We start from the raw sequence: 20,550 nt of genomic DNA on the forward strand, positions 1-20,550 counted from the left end.
TCTAGAGAAACCTTTTATTGAGATAAGTGGTCCATAGAAAAGACTAGTTTGATATCATTATAATGTAGTGTGTGTGTGTGTGTGTGTGTGTATAAGGACTTTGTGACATCTACTGATGTAAAGAGGGCTTTATACATGCATTTGATTTGCGTGGGAATCCATGTGGTCCATGATGCTCTCTAGACGGGTACTTACTGGTGCCCTCGATGAGGAGCTCCTGTCCGTGACTACCCAGCAGGGTGCGAGAGAGGAAGGGGGCAAAGTCCACAAAGATCTCTCTCAGTAGGGGGGCAGCCTTATCCAGAGCATGCTCCAGCCTCTCTGAGATACTGAGGGGAAGATGAGACAGTCGTATTCAAACACATGCACGTTACACGTTTACATCAATACGTCAGCGCCCGGCAAATATGTAGAATAGATTATTCAAATGCATAGAGGAGACTTTATAACTGAAATTGATCCACAAAGGAGCAGCTAAAACTACTACAGAATCCACAATATTGTCTAACATCACAACACAAATAGACAAAGAGAGAAAAATTAAGAATGTGTGTCTGTGTGCGTGTGTGAGAGAGAGAGAACTCTCGTGTTCAGGTGGTGTGTGTACTGACGTATCACCTCATACTGGGGGCTGTGTCCCGGGTCATTGGGGACAGCGTGGGGACAGATGGCAGGTTGGCGCTGGCTGATCCTGGTAGAAACCAGAGAGCCTCATTATTAGTCTGGGAGCAAGACAGGACAGTAGACACACACGAACAGAAGAGCGCACACACACACACACCTCCCTCATCCACCGCAATGCATTTCTACATAAAGAAAGGAGTGGAGTATAAATGTGGTTTCTGGAGATAATCCAGTGGTTCATTATTAGCATCAGTATCATTATCAGAATCGTTATTAATATCAGTATCATTATCGTTATTAGTATCAGCACCATTATTTGTATCATTATTTGTATCATTATCAGCATCATTATCAGCATCATTATCAGCATCATTATCATTATTAGCATCAGTATCATTATTAGCATCAGTATCATTATTAGCATCAGTATCATTATTAGTATCATGATTAGTATCAGTATCATTATTAGCATCAGTAACAGCATTATTAGCATCAGTAACAGCATTATTCGCATCAGTATCATTATTAGTATCAGTATCATTATTAGTATCATTATTAGTATCATTATTAGTATCAGTATCGTTATGAGTATCATTATTAGTATCAGTATCATTATGAGTATCAGTATCGTTATGAATATCATTATTAGTATCATTATTAGCATCAGTATCATTATTAGCATCAGTATCCTTATTAGTATCACTATCATTATCAGTATCAGTATCCTTAGTATCACTATCATTATCAGTATCATTATTAGTATCAGTATCCTTATTAGTATCACTATCATTATCAGTATCATTATTAGTATCAGTATCCTTATTAGTATCACTATCATTATCAGTATCATTATTAGTATCAGTATCCTTATTAGTATCACTATCATTATCAGTATCATTATTAGTATCAGTATCCTTAGTATCACTATCATTATCAGTATCATTATTAGTATCCTTATTAGTATCACTATCATTATCAGTATCATTATTAGTATCAGTATCCTTATTAGTATCACTATCATTATCAGTATCATTATTAGCATCAGTATCCTTAGTATCACTATCATTATCAGTATCATTATTAGCATCAGTATCCTTATTAGTATCACTATCATTATCAGTATCATTATTAGCATCAGTATCCTTATTAGTATCACTATCATTATCAGTATCGTTATCAGTATCATTATCAGTATTAGTATCAGTATCATTATGAGTATCAGTATCGTTATGAATATCATTATTAGCATCATTATCAGTATCATTATCAGTATCATTATCAGTATCATTATCAGTATTAGTATCAGTATCATTACTAGTCTGATAGCAGGATATGACAATACATTGGCCCTCCTCCACACCAATACATTACTGCACTGAAGGAACGAGTGGCTCAATAAATCTGGTTTCAGAGGGTTTCCATTCTAATGTTCTAGAACGGGTGGATGTATGTGTGTGTGGGATAAGTGTAGTGTAATTGTCTGGTGTTAGATAGTAGATGATGTAGAGCTGCCTCCGTACAGCTTCCTTCCACTTGGGCACAGATCATTTTGTTCATGTATGGCCTAATTTATGCTACATTCATCAGGGAACATTCATGCAGGGTTTTCCTTTTACACACCACTATGCATACAGGATTCGTTTGCCTTTTGAGCTGATATTGGAATGAAAAATTTGAAAATGTTCCGGTAAATAATGAAAATTATTTTACGTAAAGTAATCAAAAAAGTATACTTTTTTTAAATTAACACATTTGCTTTCATCGCTTTGGGCGCATATTCATGAAATGACTTCCAGGTGCTTTACGACACCGTCCTCGCGGCAGAGACACACGAGTCTAAAACGTCTACAAAGCACAACGTTTGATTGATCTGGCAATAAATTCTATTTCACTGTCGCCCATAAATTCCATAATGCCCGGCTGAATACCCGGAGGCGAATCCTCTGGTGTTCGGTGGGCTTGTTTTCCCAGCCGTAAGGGAAGGTCTCAGAGCGGGGATAACTCTTAGGGAATGACAGGCTGTGGACTGGAATGTGTGTGTGTGGACACGGGGCCCCGTCTTTAAGCACCACTGTGCTGTGTGGCCCACTGAGAGGCTCCCAGTGGACATGAAGTAGCTCCTTCAAACAGTGGAGGAGTAAATTAACTTATCTCCATTAATCCTCCCACTGGCCCCCCTTAAACACACACACACTCTCTCTCTCTCTCTACTGCTTTTCACACACACTCCTCTCAAACTGCACACACACACTTACGCAAACATTTCCCGCCTAACACACACACTTACGCAAACATTTCCCGCCTAACACACACACACACACACACACACACACACACAGAACATGACAGGAAATGTCAATAGGTCTTCTTCCCAGTGTTGACCGACTGTCACCATGGACTAAAGGAGTCCTTCTCCACTCAATAGACAAGACTTCTACTTGAGTTGAAAGAAATTTTTATTAAGCTGAGCCTGGTGCATAGAAAACAATGTGGACTTGATATAGTTTATACATGAATCTATGATTCTTTAATAACTTTTTATTTTTTTTATTTTTTTTATTTTTACCTTTATTTTACTAGGCAAGTCAGTTAAGAACAAATTCTTATTTTCAATGATGGCCTAGGAACAGTGGGTTAACTGCCTGTCCAGGGGCAGAACGACAGATTTGTACCTTGTCAGCTCGGGGATTCGAACTTGCAAACTTTCGGTTACTAGTCAAACGCTCTAACCACTAGGCTACCCTGCCGCCCCCAATTATGCATAATTTATCATTCATATACACTGTATAATTCCTAGTTCTACGACACACAGAATATCACTCCTTCTTTACCTAATGTCAACATGGCATCATCACATTTAAGCCAAACCTAAATAAATACCCCTTTAAGACAGAATAAAAGTCTGTATTAGGGCTGCAGTCAGAGTACTGTACTATATAGCGTCTGACAGTGATCCCTGATAACGCACTAATCCTGTAATAATGCTGCTCGGTCTGCCTGCTCGGCTGTGTTCCAGGCTAACTGGATTACACAGCGTGGAGGGAACATTCAGAAAGACACACTGAAATATTATCCTACATTTTAGTCATCTAGCAGACGCTTTTATCCAGAGTAACTTACATGAGCAATGAGAGTTAAGTGCCTTGCTCAAGGACACGTCGGCAGATTTTTCACCTAGCTGGCTTGGGGATTACAGGCCCAACGTTCTTAACCACCAGGCTCCCTGCCGCCTTATACTGAGGGACTGATCTATGGAACCAAACATAGAAGTACTGCTAAGGCTTAAGGAGGCTGATGAGGGACTGGTATCAACACAGGTTTTAGGAAGAGGATAAGACGACTCTTTTACTGTCAGATAAGCTGAAAAACGCATCATACGGTGACACTTTCTGTATTTTGAAAGTTCAATATCTTGAAAACTTCACTGCAGACAAGCAAAACATTTTGGGACTGTATCAACAGTGGACTAATGAAGCAAACACCAAAAGACTGTTTTTTTGACAGGCATTCTCCTTGGGCTTGGCTAGCTGGAATTCTTGGTGTTGTCACTGACTACTTCTTCGATGCAGCTCTGACGTGCCGTCTCCGTAGCATGGTAACCTTACTGCTGGGAAACCTAACATACCTCCTAATGTCTGGGACTCACCGGCTGCTGCCTCAGCGGTGGTGCTCTGGGAGGCATCGCCCGTGGAAACCACGGCAACGTTGTTGACTGGTGTCCCGGTAGCCGCCACGGCAGCGGTGGCTGATGGGACAGGAGTGGAGGAGCCTGGGGACGGAGCGCCGCCCACCTTCTTGGGCGCCACCCGAACGCTTCTGTAAAAGATGAGAGTAAATATGAAAATGTGTGTTGAATACTATTAAAACACACATTATAAAATCCATTCCTTGAGACATCTGACTAACTAAGGACATAAGAACAGAACTTTTGTCATTCTAGAATATAAACAATAGTGATGTCAGTTTAGTAGGCATAATGCATAGTGAGATGTGATTGATAAGACACAGGCTGCAGCATGCGAAAACAACAGTACAGGATCCCATTTAGACAGTAGAGTCATTAGAGGCCTATTTCCCTGACACAGAATATTCAGTAATGGCTGCATCCATCTTGCCTGAAATCGATTGGCTCCCTGCAGCACTCACTCAGTAAGTCAGTAAACATTGTGATTTATTAGCGGAAAGTGGGCCCATCCACCATTACAAATAATATTAAATCTTCAATACACTGTTAGGGATGTGACCACGACAACATAACTAAATGTGGCAAATCTGGATTCTGGCTCGGAGACAAATGGAGCACACACACACACACACACACACACACACACACACACACACACACACACGACAGAAAAGCAGAAATTCCTGATAAATAAATCTGAAAAATCTGATGTATTTTGGTGATCAGCTAGAAGGAATAGATCAAAGGTATCAGCAGATGAACCTCTTTCTTACACAATATAGCTCAAAGAAAAGAAGCTACCGCACATTGTTCTTGCTCTGCATCCCATTTGTTTTGAGCCAACAGTTGGGACACAGCCTTTGTAGTGGTTTTACTCCTCTACTATTGTTTTAAACACATGGATAACAGACATGGTCATAGACCCACGGCAGAAGCTGTAGTAAACTACTTAATTATTAGGATACCTTAAGTTACACTAGGGGTGGGCAACATGCGGCCCGCGGACAGGATCCGGCCCGCAAGCCCATTCATTCTGTGTCACGCTGGAGCTTTTGTTAGGGGGAGTTTTTTGTTGGTTAAAAAGCACTCAAGGACACTCTTGAACGTCTACAAATAGATAGAAGGTGCGTAGACATTATAATGACCCTATATGTTTACACTGTATCCCTGTCCTCAAGGTCCCTACTGTATACTATGGTCCTGGTCTACCCCCATCCATAACACAGTGGTCTGGTGTAGGTTACAGATGATGTGGACGTCGATTAAGGCACACCCCCCGCACCTCTCTGAGTCAGAGGGGTTGGGTTAAACGCAGAAGACACATGACGAGGTACCCCCCTTTCCCTGACCAATGCTGTATCACTACAGTATGGGTCCTAGTGTACTACCATACGTCACATATCGTGGTCTGGTGTACTACTTGAGTCACAGGTTACTAATACCAGTGTATCCCTCTCCCTAGGGGCCAGTGCTGTAGGAGACCTGGTGCTCTCCTATCAATAACATCCTTACAGGAAGAGAGCGGAAACAGCGTCTGGATAAAGCTGTCAGTTTAAACTAGGCTTCCTGACAGGCCAGTGGCCCTATCAAAGTAGACCTGGGCCTTCTTATCAGTGCTGACACAGAGGGAGCATGGCCTAATCACTACCTACTGGTCACACACACACACACACACACACACACACACACACACACACACACACACACACACACACACACAGAGAGAGAAAGAGAGAGAAACACACAACACAGAAACACACACATGCACACAGAAACACACACAGAGAGGAGTATGTTGACTGGGCTTCAGTAGCTCCGCAAACGCAGACAGAAAGCTGGCGTTGGTATCAAAGCAGGGCCTGGATGATTTAAGACGGCAGATGACACACATTAGGTTGAAGGTACTTTGGATGTTAAACACTGACTGGTTCTGACCCCGCTGTGATCTATGCTGCAGGATGATACAGTCTGGCTGCAGAAATACCAGCAACGGTGTAGTCTACTGTCTTCACACACACTGTTTAGTACATACAGGTAATGTTTTTGCTACTTCTGCTGAATGCACTTATGGCACGTTCCTCTGGATAAGAGTGTTTAGCCTAATTTCTCAAATGAAAACAATGTATTCCACAATGATTGCTGTCTTATTTGGTGTTGTAGTCTTATTTCTAGAACAGGGTTACTGTCCGTAATGTATATTGTAAATTCCTTCCAATCCATCATTGAACAGGAATCAACTTCTGCTGGCTATTTTCAAACATATCACAGGTTTATTGCCAATATGGCCGCTCTATAATTGTGGTACTGTATAACCATCTGCAGTTCAAATGTTGAATCTGTGACATTTATATGACTTAAAAAGGGGCAGTTCACCCAAATTACAAAATTACATTGATTCCCTTACCCTGTAAGCATTCTATGAACAAGGTATGACAGCAATCCATACTTTGGTTACGTTTCCTTGGCATTGTTTACACATGCTAACACATTTGTGGCACAAATCCCATTTATGTCATGGGACCGAGATTAGCATTTTTCGTGCATCATTTCCAAATAATTTCGAAGTGACTTTGTTGGGCTTCACAATCAATTTGAGATACTTTCAGATGATTTGGCAACAAAAAATCTAATATTCGGTCCAATGACTTGGATTTGTGCCACAACAGTGCGGATAAAGTTTGGAATGACACAATTTCATGCGTGTAACATCTAAAAGACCTGCATCATTACACAGAGCTCTGCCATTTCTAAAAGGACTGATTGGTTTATGGAGCCTTCGCTAATGTTAATACGTGGCCCATATAGTGCGGAATGAAAGACGTGTATGGCGTTGTGGGGGGGGGATAACTTTCTCAAAACCAAGTGAAATCACAAATTTAAAAAAAGAGAACTCTTCTATAACATGCCCTTTACATAAAAAAAATTGACATTTTATTTGGTTGTAAAACGTAAACTTTCTCCTTGGCACTTACTTAATGGCCCTACTTCTGAACAGTAAAGGACATAAGAAATAGGAATTAATACACTAGCTAATTAGCCTCGGCTCACAGTAAAAAAAAACACCGCTGTCGCTTTGCAGTGGTTGGTAACAACTATCCTATCCTGCTTTACACTTAACCTATTTGCAGATGGAACAATCAAATGGGATGACTCTCCAGGACCCTAGCTTGCTAAGCAGTAACTTTATACGCAGGCGCTCACTTTCTCACTCACTTCAGCCTGTAAGCACATTCCTCGATTCAACTCTATAGAATAGCACAGATTAATGAAATTGCTTGTGTTTACAAGGTGGCGAGCCCGGTTATTGGTTAAAACCTCTAAATTATTCAGGCCCTGACAACCCGAAGCCCAGAGCTTTGCTTCTCTCCTCTCCTGGTCGTGGGTTTAACAGTAACAGCCAAGCACCTGCTCTGACGGCTGAATCATCGACAGGGGCGTGGGGCTCAACGATAAGTGTAGCTAATAACCTAACTGAATCATTTAAAGGCTGGGGAACAGATGGAGAACCTAACACCGAACCCCAACCCTGTACTGACACACACACACACCACCCCCTCCCCATGGGCTTGACATAGCCTGGCTTCTCTTACTCATAAACAGTGCAGAGAACCAGACCATGGTCTCTCCTGTCTCTCTCCCGCCGCTGTCGACACCACTCTCCCTGGGTGCTTCACATCAGCACCACCCCTGATACTAGTGACTCCCATCCAATCTAGTCAGTACCTGACCAGCCAGGTTGACTGGATAGGCCTTTCCCTTCTGGGAGGACTAAGAGTAGACATATCTGGCACTGTCCATTCTGATGGCTATAGTACAGAGGCTGTGAATTATTTAATCATCCAACACGTCACGCAATACTAGCGACACATGTTCACGTACCGTGGTTTCAAACATGGTTCAAACTGCAAAAAAACAACAAGCCATTAGACTCCACATGGGAATTGTTAAGTGGGATGAACTATATTTTTAATTCCCAAGTGGACGTTGAGGTGAGCATCAGATTCTCACCACAGACAAGCTTAACAGGACACATTGAAGTAAATATCCAGATGAATGCTAACTGCATGTCTGTTGCCCCCCCCCCCCCCATTCTTCTGTTTATCCTTATGGCTTATTCATGTAAGGGGATGGGGGTGGGGCCCCAGCGGCTGTCTGTCTGTCTGTGTCTCATGCAGTCTGGCTTTGATCTTCCTCCCTCTCCCTCTCACTGCATGCGGCCCTGTGCATGGAAACATGTGAATCATGCCTCCTGTGTTCTTTATATCCCCCTAACAACAACCCCTTCCCAACCTCCAACGCTCTACCTGTGACTTGCGGTCACAGCGTCCGGTTGGACCTGGCCTTGGTGACATCAGTGATGAAAGACAGTAGTGTTTGGCCTGAGGACAGCAGAGGTGGAGAGAGGTGGTGAGAAAGAAGGGAGAGATGGAGCACCCTCCATGTCTCTCCCAGTGTGACAGGGGATCACACTAAAGGTTCCTATTCAAGGAGGCCCACTGTCATCTATCTGGTCTGACAAGTATCTCTGTCATGGCAGTATGCTGTTTGTTGATCACAGTATGTTCATGTGCCAATGAGCAAATAGCTATGATATTTGCACTCAATACATTTACTTTTAATTCCTTACCACAAAACATCACATTTTCAACATGGTCGGTCATTGCTTTACAAAGGTATGTGGCAAGTTCAACTTACAGCATTCAAAATGCCTTACAAACACAAATGTCAAACTAACACCCACATTGGCTGCTGTAACATGCCATGTAAATCCCACTGCTATTCTTCCTCCCGTAGATGGCTGTTTACCGGGGCTCTGGTTAGCATCAGCAAATATTTGTGGACATTCTGTCATAACAGGCGCATATCTCCGAGGCGAATGTATGTACGGCAGAATCTAGCCGACCGGGCCTCCATCTCTCTGCCTAGTAAATAAATCACAGTGATACTTCACCTCTGACCCCGGCCATTTTTATCTGGGAGATCCTGCTTTTTCCACGCTCGTAAATGTGAAACCCCGGGACCAGTTATTTGGATGGGGGAAGGCCGGTTGGTTCCCATGTTTTGGCGTAGGTGTCAGTCTGTCTGTCTACACAGGCTGTCTGTCTGCACCGCTGTCACTGAGACGTCCAGGACTTTATGATGAACTACCGCTGTGTGTTTGAGGCTGAGGTACCTGAGCAGAGCTGGGCGACTCCATGTTGCGATAAATTGCCCTAATTGATGTGATAACAATAACTAAAATGATAGCTTTAATATATTCATGTACACCACAGTTTAAAAATATAATTTAAACTACTATTACTAGTTTGATGGTTGTAACCATTAATTGTCCCCATTAACAAACCACTCATTTCAGCAAATGTATTTCATTTCAAACTTAACATTTCTCTAGAATAGGCGACTTATCATCATGAACGATATCAGCAAAATGCCTGCGATAAGTGATCAGTGGTGTCAACAAACAAACGGTTTATCGTCCCAGCTCCATACCTGAACCATTTGAGTGATCAGATTAATTTATAATCACAGAGAAGTCTCTTTCACATTATTGTCAGAATCATTTTAATTTCGGTCTTAAAAAGATGACTCAAATCTAAAATAAATAATATTTTAACCATTTCAAATACACTTACATTCTTATGCAGTATGGGTATATGCTCTGACGGAATATCCCTACAATCTGAGTGAAAATGAAAAGCTAAAAGTCTCACACAGACGGTAGAGATTAGAGTAGACCTGAGAGAGAGAGAGGAGCAGGGGAGAGCAGAGCCCAGACCTGAACACAGACGGTAGAGATTAGAGTAGACCTGAGAGAGAGAGGAGCAGGGGAGAGCAGAGCCCAGACCTGAACACAGACGGTAGAGAGTAGAGTAGACCTGAGAGAGAGAGGAGCAGGGGAGAGCAGAGCCCAGACCTGAACACAGACGGTAGGGATTAGAGTAGACCTGAGAGGGAGAGGAGCAGGGGAGAGCAGAGCCCAGACCTGAACACAGACGGTAGAGAGTAGACATGAGAGAGAGAGGAGCAGGGGAGAGCAGAGCCCAGACCTGAACACAAACGGTAGAGATTAGAGTAGACCTGAGAGAGAGAGGAGCAGGGGAGAGCAGAGCCCAGACCTGAACACAGACGGTAGGGATTAGAGTAGACCTGAGAGAGAGAGAGAGAGAGAGCAGGGGAGAGCAGAGCCCAGACCTGAACACAGACGGTAGGGATTAGAGTAGACCTGAGAGAGAGAGAGAGAGAGGAGCAGGGGAGAGCAGAGCCCAGACCTGAACACAGACGGTAGAGATTAGAGTAGACCTGAGAGAGAGAGGAGCAGGGGAGAGCAGAGCCCAGACCTGAACACAGACAGTAGGGATTAGAGTAGACCTGAGAGAGAGAGGAGCAGGGAGAGCAGAGCCCAGACCTGAACACAGACGGTAGAGAGTAGACCTGAGAGAGAGAGAGAGAGAGAGAGAGAGAGAGAGAGAGAGAGAGAGAGAGAGAGAGAGAGATAGAGAGAGAGAGGAGCAGGGGAGAGCAGAGCCCAGACCTGAACACAGACGGTAGAGATTAGAGTAGACCTGAGAGAGAGAGGAGCAGGGAGAGCAGAGCCCAGACCTGAACACAGACGGTAGAGATTAGAGTAGACCTGAGAGAGAGAGGAGCAGGGGAGAGCAGAGCCCAGACCTGAATACAGACGGTAGAGATTAGAGTAGACCTGAGAGAGAAGAGCAGGGGAGAGCAGAGCCCAGACCTGAACACAGACGGTAGAGATTAGAGTAGACCTGAGAGAGAGAGGAGCAGGGGAGAGCAGAGCCCAGACCTGAACACAGACGGTAGAGATTAGAGTAGACCTGAGAGAGAGAGGAGCAGGGGAGAGCAGAGCCCAGACCTGAACACAGACAGTAGGGATTAGAGTAGACCTGAGAGAGAGAGGAGCAGGGGAGAGCAGAGCCCAGACCTGAACACAGACAGTAGGGATTAGAGTAGACCTGAGAGAGAGAGGAGCAGGGGAGAGCAGAGCCCAGACCTGAACACAGACGGTAGAGAGTAGACCTGAGAGAGAGAGAGAGAGAGAGAGAGAGAGAGAGAGAGAGAGAGAGAGAGAGAGAGAGAGAGAGAGAGAGAGATATAGAGAGAGAGAGGAGCAGGGGAGAGCAGAGCCCAGACCTGAACACAGACGGTAGAGATTAGAGTAGACCTGAGAGAGAGAGGAGCAGGGGAGAGCAGAGCCCAGACCTGAACACAGACGGTAGAGATTAGAGTAGACCTGAGAGAGAGAGGAGCAGGGGAGAGCAGAGCCCAGACCTGAATACAGACGGTAGAGATTAGAGTAGACCTGAGAGAGAAGAGCAGGGGAGAGCAGAGCCCAGACCTGAACACAGACGGTAGAGATTAGAGTAGACCTGAGAGAGAGAGGAGCAGGGGAGAGCAGAGCCCAGACCTGAACACAGACGGTAGAGATTAGAGTAGACCTGAGAGAGAGAGGAGCAGGGGAGAGCAGAGCCCAGACCTGAACACAGACGGTAGAGATTAGAGTAGACCTGAGAGAGAGAGGAGCAGGGAGAGCAGAGCCCAGACCTGAACACAGACGGTAGAGATTAGAGTAGACCTGAGAGAGAAAGGAGCAGGGGAGAGCAGAGCCCAGACCTGAACACAGACGGTAGAGATTAGAGTAGACCTGAGAGAGAGAGGAGCAGGGGAGAGCAGAGCCCAGACCTGAACACAGACGGTAGAGATTAGAGTAGACCTGAGAGAGAGAGGAGCAGGGGAGAGCAGAGCCCAGACCTGAACACAGACGGTAGAGATTAGAGTAGACCTGAGAGAGAGAGGAGCAGGGGAGAGCAGAGCCCAGACCTGAACACAGACGGTAGAGAGTAGACATGAGAGAGAGAGGAGCAGGGGAGAGCAGAGCCCAGACCTGAACACAAACGGTAGAGATTAGAGTAGACCTGAGAGAGAGAGGAGCAGGGGAGAGCAGAGCCCAGACCTGAACACAGACGGTAGGGATTAGAGTAGACCTGAGAGAGAGAGAGAGAGAGAGAGAGAGAGAGAGAGAGAGAGAGAGATAGAGAGAGAGAGGAGCAGGGGAGAGCAGAGCCCAGACCTGAACACAGACGGTAGAGATTAGAGTAGACCTGAGAGAGAGAGGAGCAGGGGAGAGCAGAGCCCAGACCTGAACACAGACGGTAGAGATTAGAGTAGACCTGAGAGAGAGAGGAGCAGGGGAGAGCAGAGCCCAGACCTGAATACAGACGGTAGAGATTAGAGTAGACCTGAGAGAGAAGAGCAGGGGAGAGCAGAGCCCAGACCTGAACACAGACGGTAGAGATTAGAGTAGACCTGAGAGAGAGAGGAGCAGGGGAGAGCAGAGCCCAGACCTGAACACAGACGGTAGAGATTAGAGTAGACCTGAGAGAGAGAGGAGCAGGGTAGAGCAGAGCCCAGACCTGAACACAGACGGTAGAGATTAGAGTAGACCTGAGAGAGAGAGGAGCAGGGGAGAGCAGAGCCCAGACCTGAACACAGACGGTAGAGATTAGAGTAGACCTGAGAGAGAAAGGAGCAGGGGAGAGCAGAGCCCAGACCTGAACACAGACGGTAGAGATTAGAGTAGACCTGAGAGAGAGAGGAGCAGGGGAGAGCAGAGCCCAGACCTGAACACAGACGGTAGAGATTAGAGTAGACCTGAGAGAGAGAGGAGCAGGGAGAGCAGAGCCCAGACCTGAACACAGACGGTAGAGATTAGAGTAGACCTGAGAGAGAGAGGAGCAGGGGAGAGCAGAGCCCAGACCTGAACACAGACGGTAGAGATTAGAGTAGACCTGAGAGGGAGAGGAGCAGGGGAGAGCAGAGCCCAGACCTGAACACAGACGGTAGAGATTAGAGTAGACCTGAGAGAGAGAGGAGCAGGGGAGAGCAGAGCCCAGACCTGAACACAGACGGTAGAGAGTAGACCTGAGAGAGAGAGAGAGAGAGAGAGAGGAGCAGGGGAGAGCAGAGCCCAGACCTGAACACAGACGGTAGAGATTAGAGTAGACCTGAGAGAGAGAGGAGCAGGGGAGAGCAGAGCCCAGACCTGAACACAGACGGTAGAGATTAGAGTAGACCTGAGAGAGAGAGGAGCAGGGGAGAGCAGAGCCCAGACCTGAACACAGACGGTAGAGATTAGAGTAGACCTGAGAGGGAGAGGAGCAGGGGAGAGCAGAGCCCAGACCTGAACACAGACGGTAGAGATTAGAGTAGACCTGAGAGAGAGAGAGGAGCAGGGGAGAGCAGAGCCCAGACCTGAACACAGACGGTAGAGAGTAGACCTGAGAGAGAGAGGAGCAGGGGAGAGCAGAGCCCAGACCTGAACACAGACGGTAGAGAGTAGACCTGAGAGAGAGAGAGAGAGAGAGAGAGAGAGAGAGAGATAGAGAGAGAGGAGCAGGGGAGAGCAGAGCCCAGACCTGAACACAGACGGTAGAGAGTAGACCTGAGAGAGAGAGGAGCAGGGGAGAGCAGAGCCCAGACCTGAACACAGACGGTAGAGAGTAGACCTGAGAGAGAGAGGAGCAGGAGAGAGCAGAGCCCAGACCTGAACACAGACTGTAGAGAGTAGACCTGAGAGAAAGAGGAGCAGGGGAGAGCAGAGCCCAGTCCTGAACACAGACTGTAGAGAGTAGACCTGAGAGAAAGAGGAGCAGGAGAGAGCAGAGCCCAGACCTGAACACAGACTGTAGAGAGTAGACATGAGAGAAAGAGGAGCAGGGGAGAGCAGAGCCCAGACCTGAACACAGACGGTAGAGATTAGAGTAGACCTGAGAGAGAGAGGAGCAGGGGAGAGCAGAGCCCAGACCTGAACACAGACGGTAGAGATTAGAGTAGACCTGAGAGAGAGAGGAGCAGGGAGAGCAGAGCCCAGACCTGAACACAGACGGTAGAGATTAGAGTAGACCTGAGAGAGAGAGGAGCAGGGGAGAGCAGAGCCCAGACCTGAACACAGACGGTAGAGATTAGAGTAGACCTGAGAGAGAGAGGAGCAGGGGAGAGCAGAGCCCAGACCTGAACACAGACGGTAGAGAGTAGACCTGAGAGAGAGAGGAGCAGGGGAGAGCAGAGCCCAGACCTGAACACAGACGGTAGAGAGTAGACCTGAGAGAGAGAGGAGCAGGAGAGAGCAGAGCCCAGACCTGAACACAGACTGTAGAGAGTAGACCTGAGAGAAAGAGGAGCAGGGGAGAGCAGAGCCCAGTCCTGAACACAGACTGTAGAGAGTAGACCTGAGAGAAAGAGGAGCAGGAGAGAGCAGAGCCCAGACCTGAACACAAACGGTAGAGAGTAGACCTGAGAGAAAGAGGAGCAGGAGAGAGCAGAGCCCAGACCTGAACACAGACTGTAGAGAGTAGACATGAGAGAAAGAGGAGCAGGGGAGAGCAGAGCCCAGACCTGAACACAGACGGTAGAGATTAGAGTAGACCTGAGAGAGAGAGGAGCAGGGGAGAGCAGAGCCCAGACCTGAACACAGACGGTAGAGATTAGAGTAGACCTGGGAGAGAGAGGAGCAGGGGAGAGCAGAGCCCAGACCTGAACACAGACAGTAGGGATTAGAGTAGACCTGAGAGAGAGAGGAGCAGGGGAGAGCAGAGCCCAGACCTGAACACAGACGGTAGAGAGTAGACCTGAGAGAGAGAGAGAGAGAGAGAGAGAGAGAGAGAGAGAGAGAGGAGCAGGGGAGAGCAGAGCCCAGACCTGAACACAGACGGTAGAGATTAGAGTAGACCTGAGAGAGAGAGGAGCAGGGGAGAGCAGAGCCCAGACCTCAACACAGACGGTAGAGATTAGAGTAGACCTGAGAGAGAGAGGAGCAGGGGAGAGCAGAGCCCAGACCTGAACACAGACGGTAGAGATTAGAGTAGACCTGAGAGAGAGAGGAGCAGGGGAGAGCAGAGCCCAGACCTGAACACAGACGGTAGAGATTAGAGTAGACCTGAGAGAGGAGGAGCAGGGGAGAGCAGAGACCTGAACACAGACGGTAGAGATTAGAGTAGACCTGAGAGAGAGAGGAGCAGGGGAGAGCAGAGCAGAGCCCAGACCTGAACACAGAGGGTAGAGAGTAGACCTGAGAGAGAGAGATGAGCAGGGGAGAGCAGAGCCCAGACCTGAACACAGACGGTAGAGAGTAGACCTGAGAGAGAGAGGAGCAGGGGAGAGCAGAGCCCAGACCTGAACACAGAGCATAGCCACGCAGTAGAGAGCAGAAACCATCAAGATAACCAGGCATCTCCGAGCCAGAGTTTCAGGGGTCTGTGAGGGTAGGCGGATCCTGGTGGGAGATAAAGGTAGAAGACCAGAGGAGGGGTGTGCTGACCTGGGAACCCCAGCCCCCGGGCATTCATCTCTGGGTTAGAGGGGCCGGGAGCTGCCTGGGCTGGGGCCAGCTGGGGGTCTGACTGGGGCTCCCCGTGGTGAGGTAGAGCTGTTACTCTATGCTCTCCAGCTCTCCTCCTCTCCAACGCTAACGGCCCCGGGAGCCGCTCTAATCCCACCAGATATGAGGAGTGCCCAGAGTCCTGACAAAGCATTCCACAGATAAAGAGGCTGAGGATCACAGGGATGCCTCGGAATCCCCACCGATTGGAAGAGGAGTGCAAGGGGTGGATGGGGGAGGGTGATGGAGAAACGCTTTCCTTCTTCCTTGGCATGAGAACCTTCCTTGACTAGGTGTCTCTCTTCCTGTGGAGAGAGGGGGGGGGGGGTGTTCTCTCTCTATCCCTCTTGCTCTCCCTTTCCCCTCACGCTCTCTCCCTCTCCCTTTTTCTCTCTCCCCGCTTCCTTTGTGTCTGGTGTGCCACAGGGACAATTCCCCCAAATACAAACCAGACCTCTCTCACTTAGAGATGTCTGTATAGTCTGTATAGGTACAGTACACCCACCCACACACAGCACCGCCTTGGGTTCCCACTAAGTCTCTGACCGCTCGCCCCCTCACTCCATAGGGGATCCATCTAGCCAGCTTCTCTTTCCCTTATTATAGTACCAGAGAGACAGACAGCCTAGCCCACGGTGCAGACAGAGAGAAAGAAAGACCGGGAGAGAGAGAGACGAAAAAGAGAAGCTATTAAATATCAGTGACAAGGTGAAAAGAAACAGCTTCCTGCTGGCTGCCACAGAGTCGTCTTTTAGATCACTCTCTCTCTCTCTTTCCCCTCTTACTCTCTCTCTCTTTCCCCTCTTACTCTCTCTCTCTTTCCCCTCTTACTCTCTCTCTTCCTCTCTGCCTCTGGCAGATGCCTCGATTGTTTTGATGTGTTTTCCTGAAGACAGGTACTTTGTAGCCCTGTTTATTTGTGTTGAGAAGCCACGTCGACAGGCAAAACCAGAGAGCTACAGGGATGGGGTCGGGGGGGGGGGGGTCTGTGATGGTAGTGGGTTTCTGATGTGATGCTTCCTCGCCTTCACTTCGTACATGTTCATGTTGGACCGTTTCAAGGTATGGAGGGGAGGGGTTAAGAGCTGTGAGGCTGTGAACCAGGTCAAGGGGTATTTAAAAAGTTAGCAGTCTTTGAGAGACTGAGCCCTGATTCTAAAACTCTGTGGCTCACGCACCTGTCAAAGGATCTGAACTGGTTGGGGTTGTTTCCCATAGCAGCTCCCAGGAAGGCCGGCGGCAGAAGGCTGGGGTCCACCATGATGTCATCAGCAGGCGCCGAGACCAGGCTGCGCAGGATGTCCTTCACGTTCTTCCCGCCTAAGGCGTCCGCCGTGGGGTTCTCTCTGTGACCCCTGACCTCTGAGGAGAGGGTGGACAGGGCCTCGGACACGGCGTCGGGCCCCTGGGCGGTGGTGTCCGCCTCGCTGGGGGCCACGGAGCTATGGTCATCCCCGATGCCAGAGTCTCGGCGACGGAGGGACACACTGCTCTCCAGGTCGGGACCGCCAGAGGCATTACTGTCTGATGGGAGGAATCATTAAAGGAGGTTTAGAAACATTGAGAAAAACCTGAACCTGCTCATGAATGAAAATGAATGAGAATCTACAACAGCATATCTAAGAGATTGTAAAGACTATCAACACACCAGTACATTTCAAGACATTTTGAAATTCCATATACAACTAATGTATAAGAGAGAGATTGACATGTTGAGGGATGGACACTTGGCGAGATGGAGCTCCTCTGCGTAGCCATATGGGTGAGGTGTGTACCTGCGCTCCTGGCAGACCTGCTGCGCGGGGGGAGTTTCTTGTCGTTTTGGGGCTCCAGGATGTCTCGGTACTTGGACACCATGAGAACAGAGATGAAGTAAACCACGGCCAGGGCCAAGAACTGAGCCTGCTTACTGTCCTCCTTTACCCAAACACACACAACATGCAACACAGCTATAATACAGCACACCGCCAGTCTGTAATATGTTTGAGTATGTACAGATGTAGGATCTTAATTTGATCACCCTGTTGCAGAAGAACTTTCCCGCAATACAGGATTTTTTTTTACTTGTAGTGTATTTAAGGTTTTAATAAGGCTTCTGAAATGTGTAATTTCCACTGTGAAATTTCAGACTTGATTTTATAAAAACCTACAAAAATGTAATAATACACATTTCCTGTTGCTGCAGGAACAGTTTCCTGCTGTAGCAAACTGACTCAAATTAAGATCCTACATCTTCACAGTATTTAAAAAAAAAGAAAATCATGGGGTCTTCCAAAAAGACAGCAATAACAAGTTTTTACAATGCATAGGTACTGATATTTATTTGAAAAGTTGACTCGTTTCAACCTCAATCTTTATCAAAGTTTTGTAAACTCACGATATCTCTGAAGACCACGGCTCTGAGGCGGTTGATGTCCATTTCCTGTAGCAGACGGTCCATGTCTCTGATGGGAGACATCCCTCCTGTCACAACATCAACAGGGCTCTGCAGGTGTAGAACACACGCACACACAGACACGCAGGCAAGCACACAGACAGACACAGACACACACATAATAATGTAAGCACCTATTGCTGGTTAATGATGAAAATACCATCATCGGTTTTTATACTCTACCCACTGTCCAAAACTAGACTTCTCTGTAAGTCGAAGACATCACAAATGATAACCGATTGTCATGGAATGTGTGTATGTTTTAGCAGAGGTCAACCTCAACGGCCCATTCCACCACCAGTAGCTCGAGTGTTGTAAATCAACCCATAGGAAGTGTATAGTTGGCCAGTCCAAAGACTCAAACCCTTAACATAATGGGTTTACCATAGAGCCACTCACTGCATTATGAATGAGACTTTACACACTGGTTTCAGGAAGACAAACTGTTTTACCGGAAGTCACCCTATCAAATCAAAAGGCCAACAATGACAAAGGGCCTCCTTGTCTAGTGTAACATAACAGCAGGCGAAGTAATGCAATAAGATATCAGCTAATGCAATAACAACTCTCTGCTATTACATAGGGAGGACCACAAAGGGATGGGTTGCTGCCGGGGAAGTATTAGGATGCAACGCAAGACAAGGGATGACTTAGAGGGATGCTAACAATTCACTAAGTGCAGCGATCCTGTTCAACCAATATACAGGAGGAGAAACGTCATCAATTATGGTGTTTCTCCATGTCTGCTAGGGAGATTGGGAAATGTAAAAACATTTTTTTGGGGGGGAGAGGGTATTGCTAGAAAGTCAAGATTCCCAAAATGACAGAAATAGGAGAGGGAGGGAGAAGTGTGTGTGTGTGTGTGGGGGGGGGGGGGGGGGGGGGGGGGGGTTTGAAGAGAGAGTGTGACTCAGTGAGAAGGGATGATACTACTTGCCTGCGCGGGCATGGACTTGGCGGCTCCCATGAGGCTGTGCACGGCTTGCTGGCCGCGGGCGCTGTCCTGGCTGGGCTTGAAGTGAGACTGCTGCTGACATTCCAGACAGTTCCTCACAGCCATGGCACACACTGCAGAGAGAGATGAGAGATATTGGAGAGAGAGAAAGAGAATGAGAGTTGCGGTGAATGTATAAGTCAAAGAAAATGGGCTGCGTACACATATTTTGAATATGTTATCACAGGTGCAGCAAAATGCTTATGTTTCTAGCTCCAACAGTGCAATAATACCGAACAAAACAAAACAATGCACACAAATCCAAAAGGAAAGAAATGAAGGAATATCAGAATGAGCCATGTCTGAGTCCAGGAATATAAATATATATATGATGGTGTGTATAGACATGAGTAGAGGTTGACCGATTAATTAGGGCCGATTTCATAACAATCGGAAATCAGTATTTCTGGACACCGATTTGGCAGATTTTTTAAATATTTATTTTTTCACCTTTATTTAATCTTTATTTAACTAGGCAAGTCAGTTAAGAACACATTTATATTTTCAACGACGCCCTAGGAACAGTGGGTTAACTTCCTCGTTCAGGGGCAGAACGACAGATTTTTCAATTGTCAGCTCGGGGGATGCAATCTTGCAACCTTACAGTTACAACTAGTCCAACACTCTAACCACCTGATTACATTGCACTCCACGAGGAGACTGCCTGTTACGCAAATGCAGTAAGCCAAGGTAAGTTGCTAGCTAGCTAGCTAGCTAGCATTAAACAATCAATCAATCATAATTACTAGTTAACTACACATGGTTGATGATATTACTAGTTTATCTAGCATGTCCTGCGTTGCATATAATCGATGCGGTGCGTATCGTTGCTCCAATGTGTACCTAACCATAAACATCAATGCCTTTCTCATAAAATCAATACACAGAAGTATATATTTTTAAACCTGCATATCCAGCTAAAAGAAATCCAGGTTAGCAGACAATATTAACCAGGTTTAATTGTGTCACTTCCATTGCGTTCATTGCATTCAGAGTCAGTGCATATGCAACAGTTTGGGCCACCTAATTTGCCAGAATTTTACATAATTATGACATAACATTGAAGGTTGCGCAATGTAACAGGAACATTTAGACTTATGGATGCCACCCGTTAGATAAAATATGGAACGGTTCCGTATTTCACTGAAAGAATAAACGTCTTGTTTTCGAGATGATAGTTTCCGGATTCGACCATATTAATGACCTAAGGCTCGTATTTCTGTGTGTTATTATGTTATAACTAAGTCTATGATTTGATAGAGCAGTCTGATTGAGCGATGGTAGGCAGCAGCAAACTCGTAAGCATTCATACAAACAGCACTTTCGTGCGTTTTGCCAGCAGCTCGTTGCTGTACTTCAAGCTTATCAACTCCCGAGATTAGGCTGGTGTAACTGATGTGAAATGGCTAGCTAGTTAG

General features: G+C 46.5%; 1 protein-coding gene across 4 annotated transcripts in view; it reads right to left on the reverse strand.

The window, feature by feature from the left end:
- LOC135507579 (lipopolysaccharide-responsive and beige-like anchor protein) overlaps positions 1 to 20,550 on the reverse strand; it is a 334,560-nt gene that overhangs the window by 218,572 nt on the left and 95,438 nt on the right. For 2 of the 4 annotated variants that reach the window (XM_064927107.1, XM_064927104.1), the window contains exons 27-33: positions 19,076 to 19,206; positions 18,082 to 18,189; positions 17,480 to 17,621; positions 16,883 to 17,228; positions 4,271 to 4,440; positions 619 to 691; positions 196 to 329 (exon numbers count right to left, since the gene is read on the reverse strand). In XM_064927107.1, coding sequence (XP_064783179.1) covers positions 196 to 329; positions 619 to 691; positions 4,271 to 4,440; positions 16,883 to 17,228; positions 17,480 to 17,621; positions 18,082 to 18,189; positions 19,076 to 19,206 — 1,104 coding nt within the window. The remainder of the gene's footprint in view (positions 1 to 195; positions 330 to 618; positions 692 to 4,270; positions 4,441 to 16,882; positions 17,229 to 17,479; positions 17,622 to 18,081; positions 18,190 to 19,075; positions 19,207 to 20,550) is intronic. The other 2 variants (XM_064927105.1, XM_064927106.1) reach the window with 2 other exon arrangements.

Source organism: Oncorhynchus masou, chromosome 21 (genome assembly GCF_036934945.1).
Source record: "Oncorhynchus masou masou isolate Uvic2021 chromosome 21, UVic_Omas_1.1, whole genome shotgun sequence".
Taxonomy (NCBI): domain Eukaryota; kingdom Metazoa; phylum Chordata; class Actinopteri; order Salmoniformes; family Salmonidae; genus Oncorhynchus; species Oncorhynchus masou.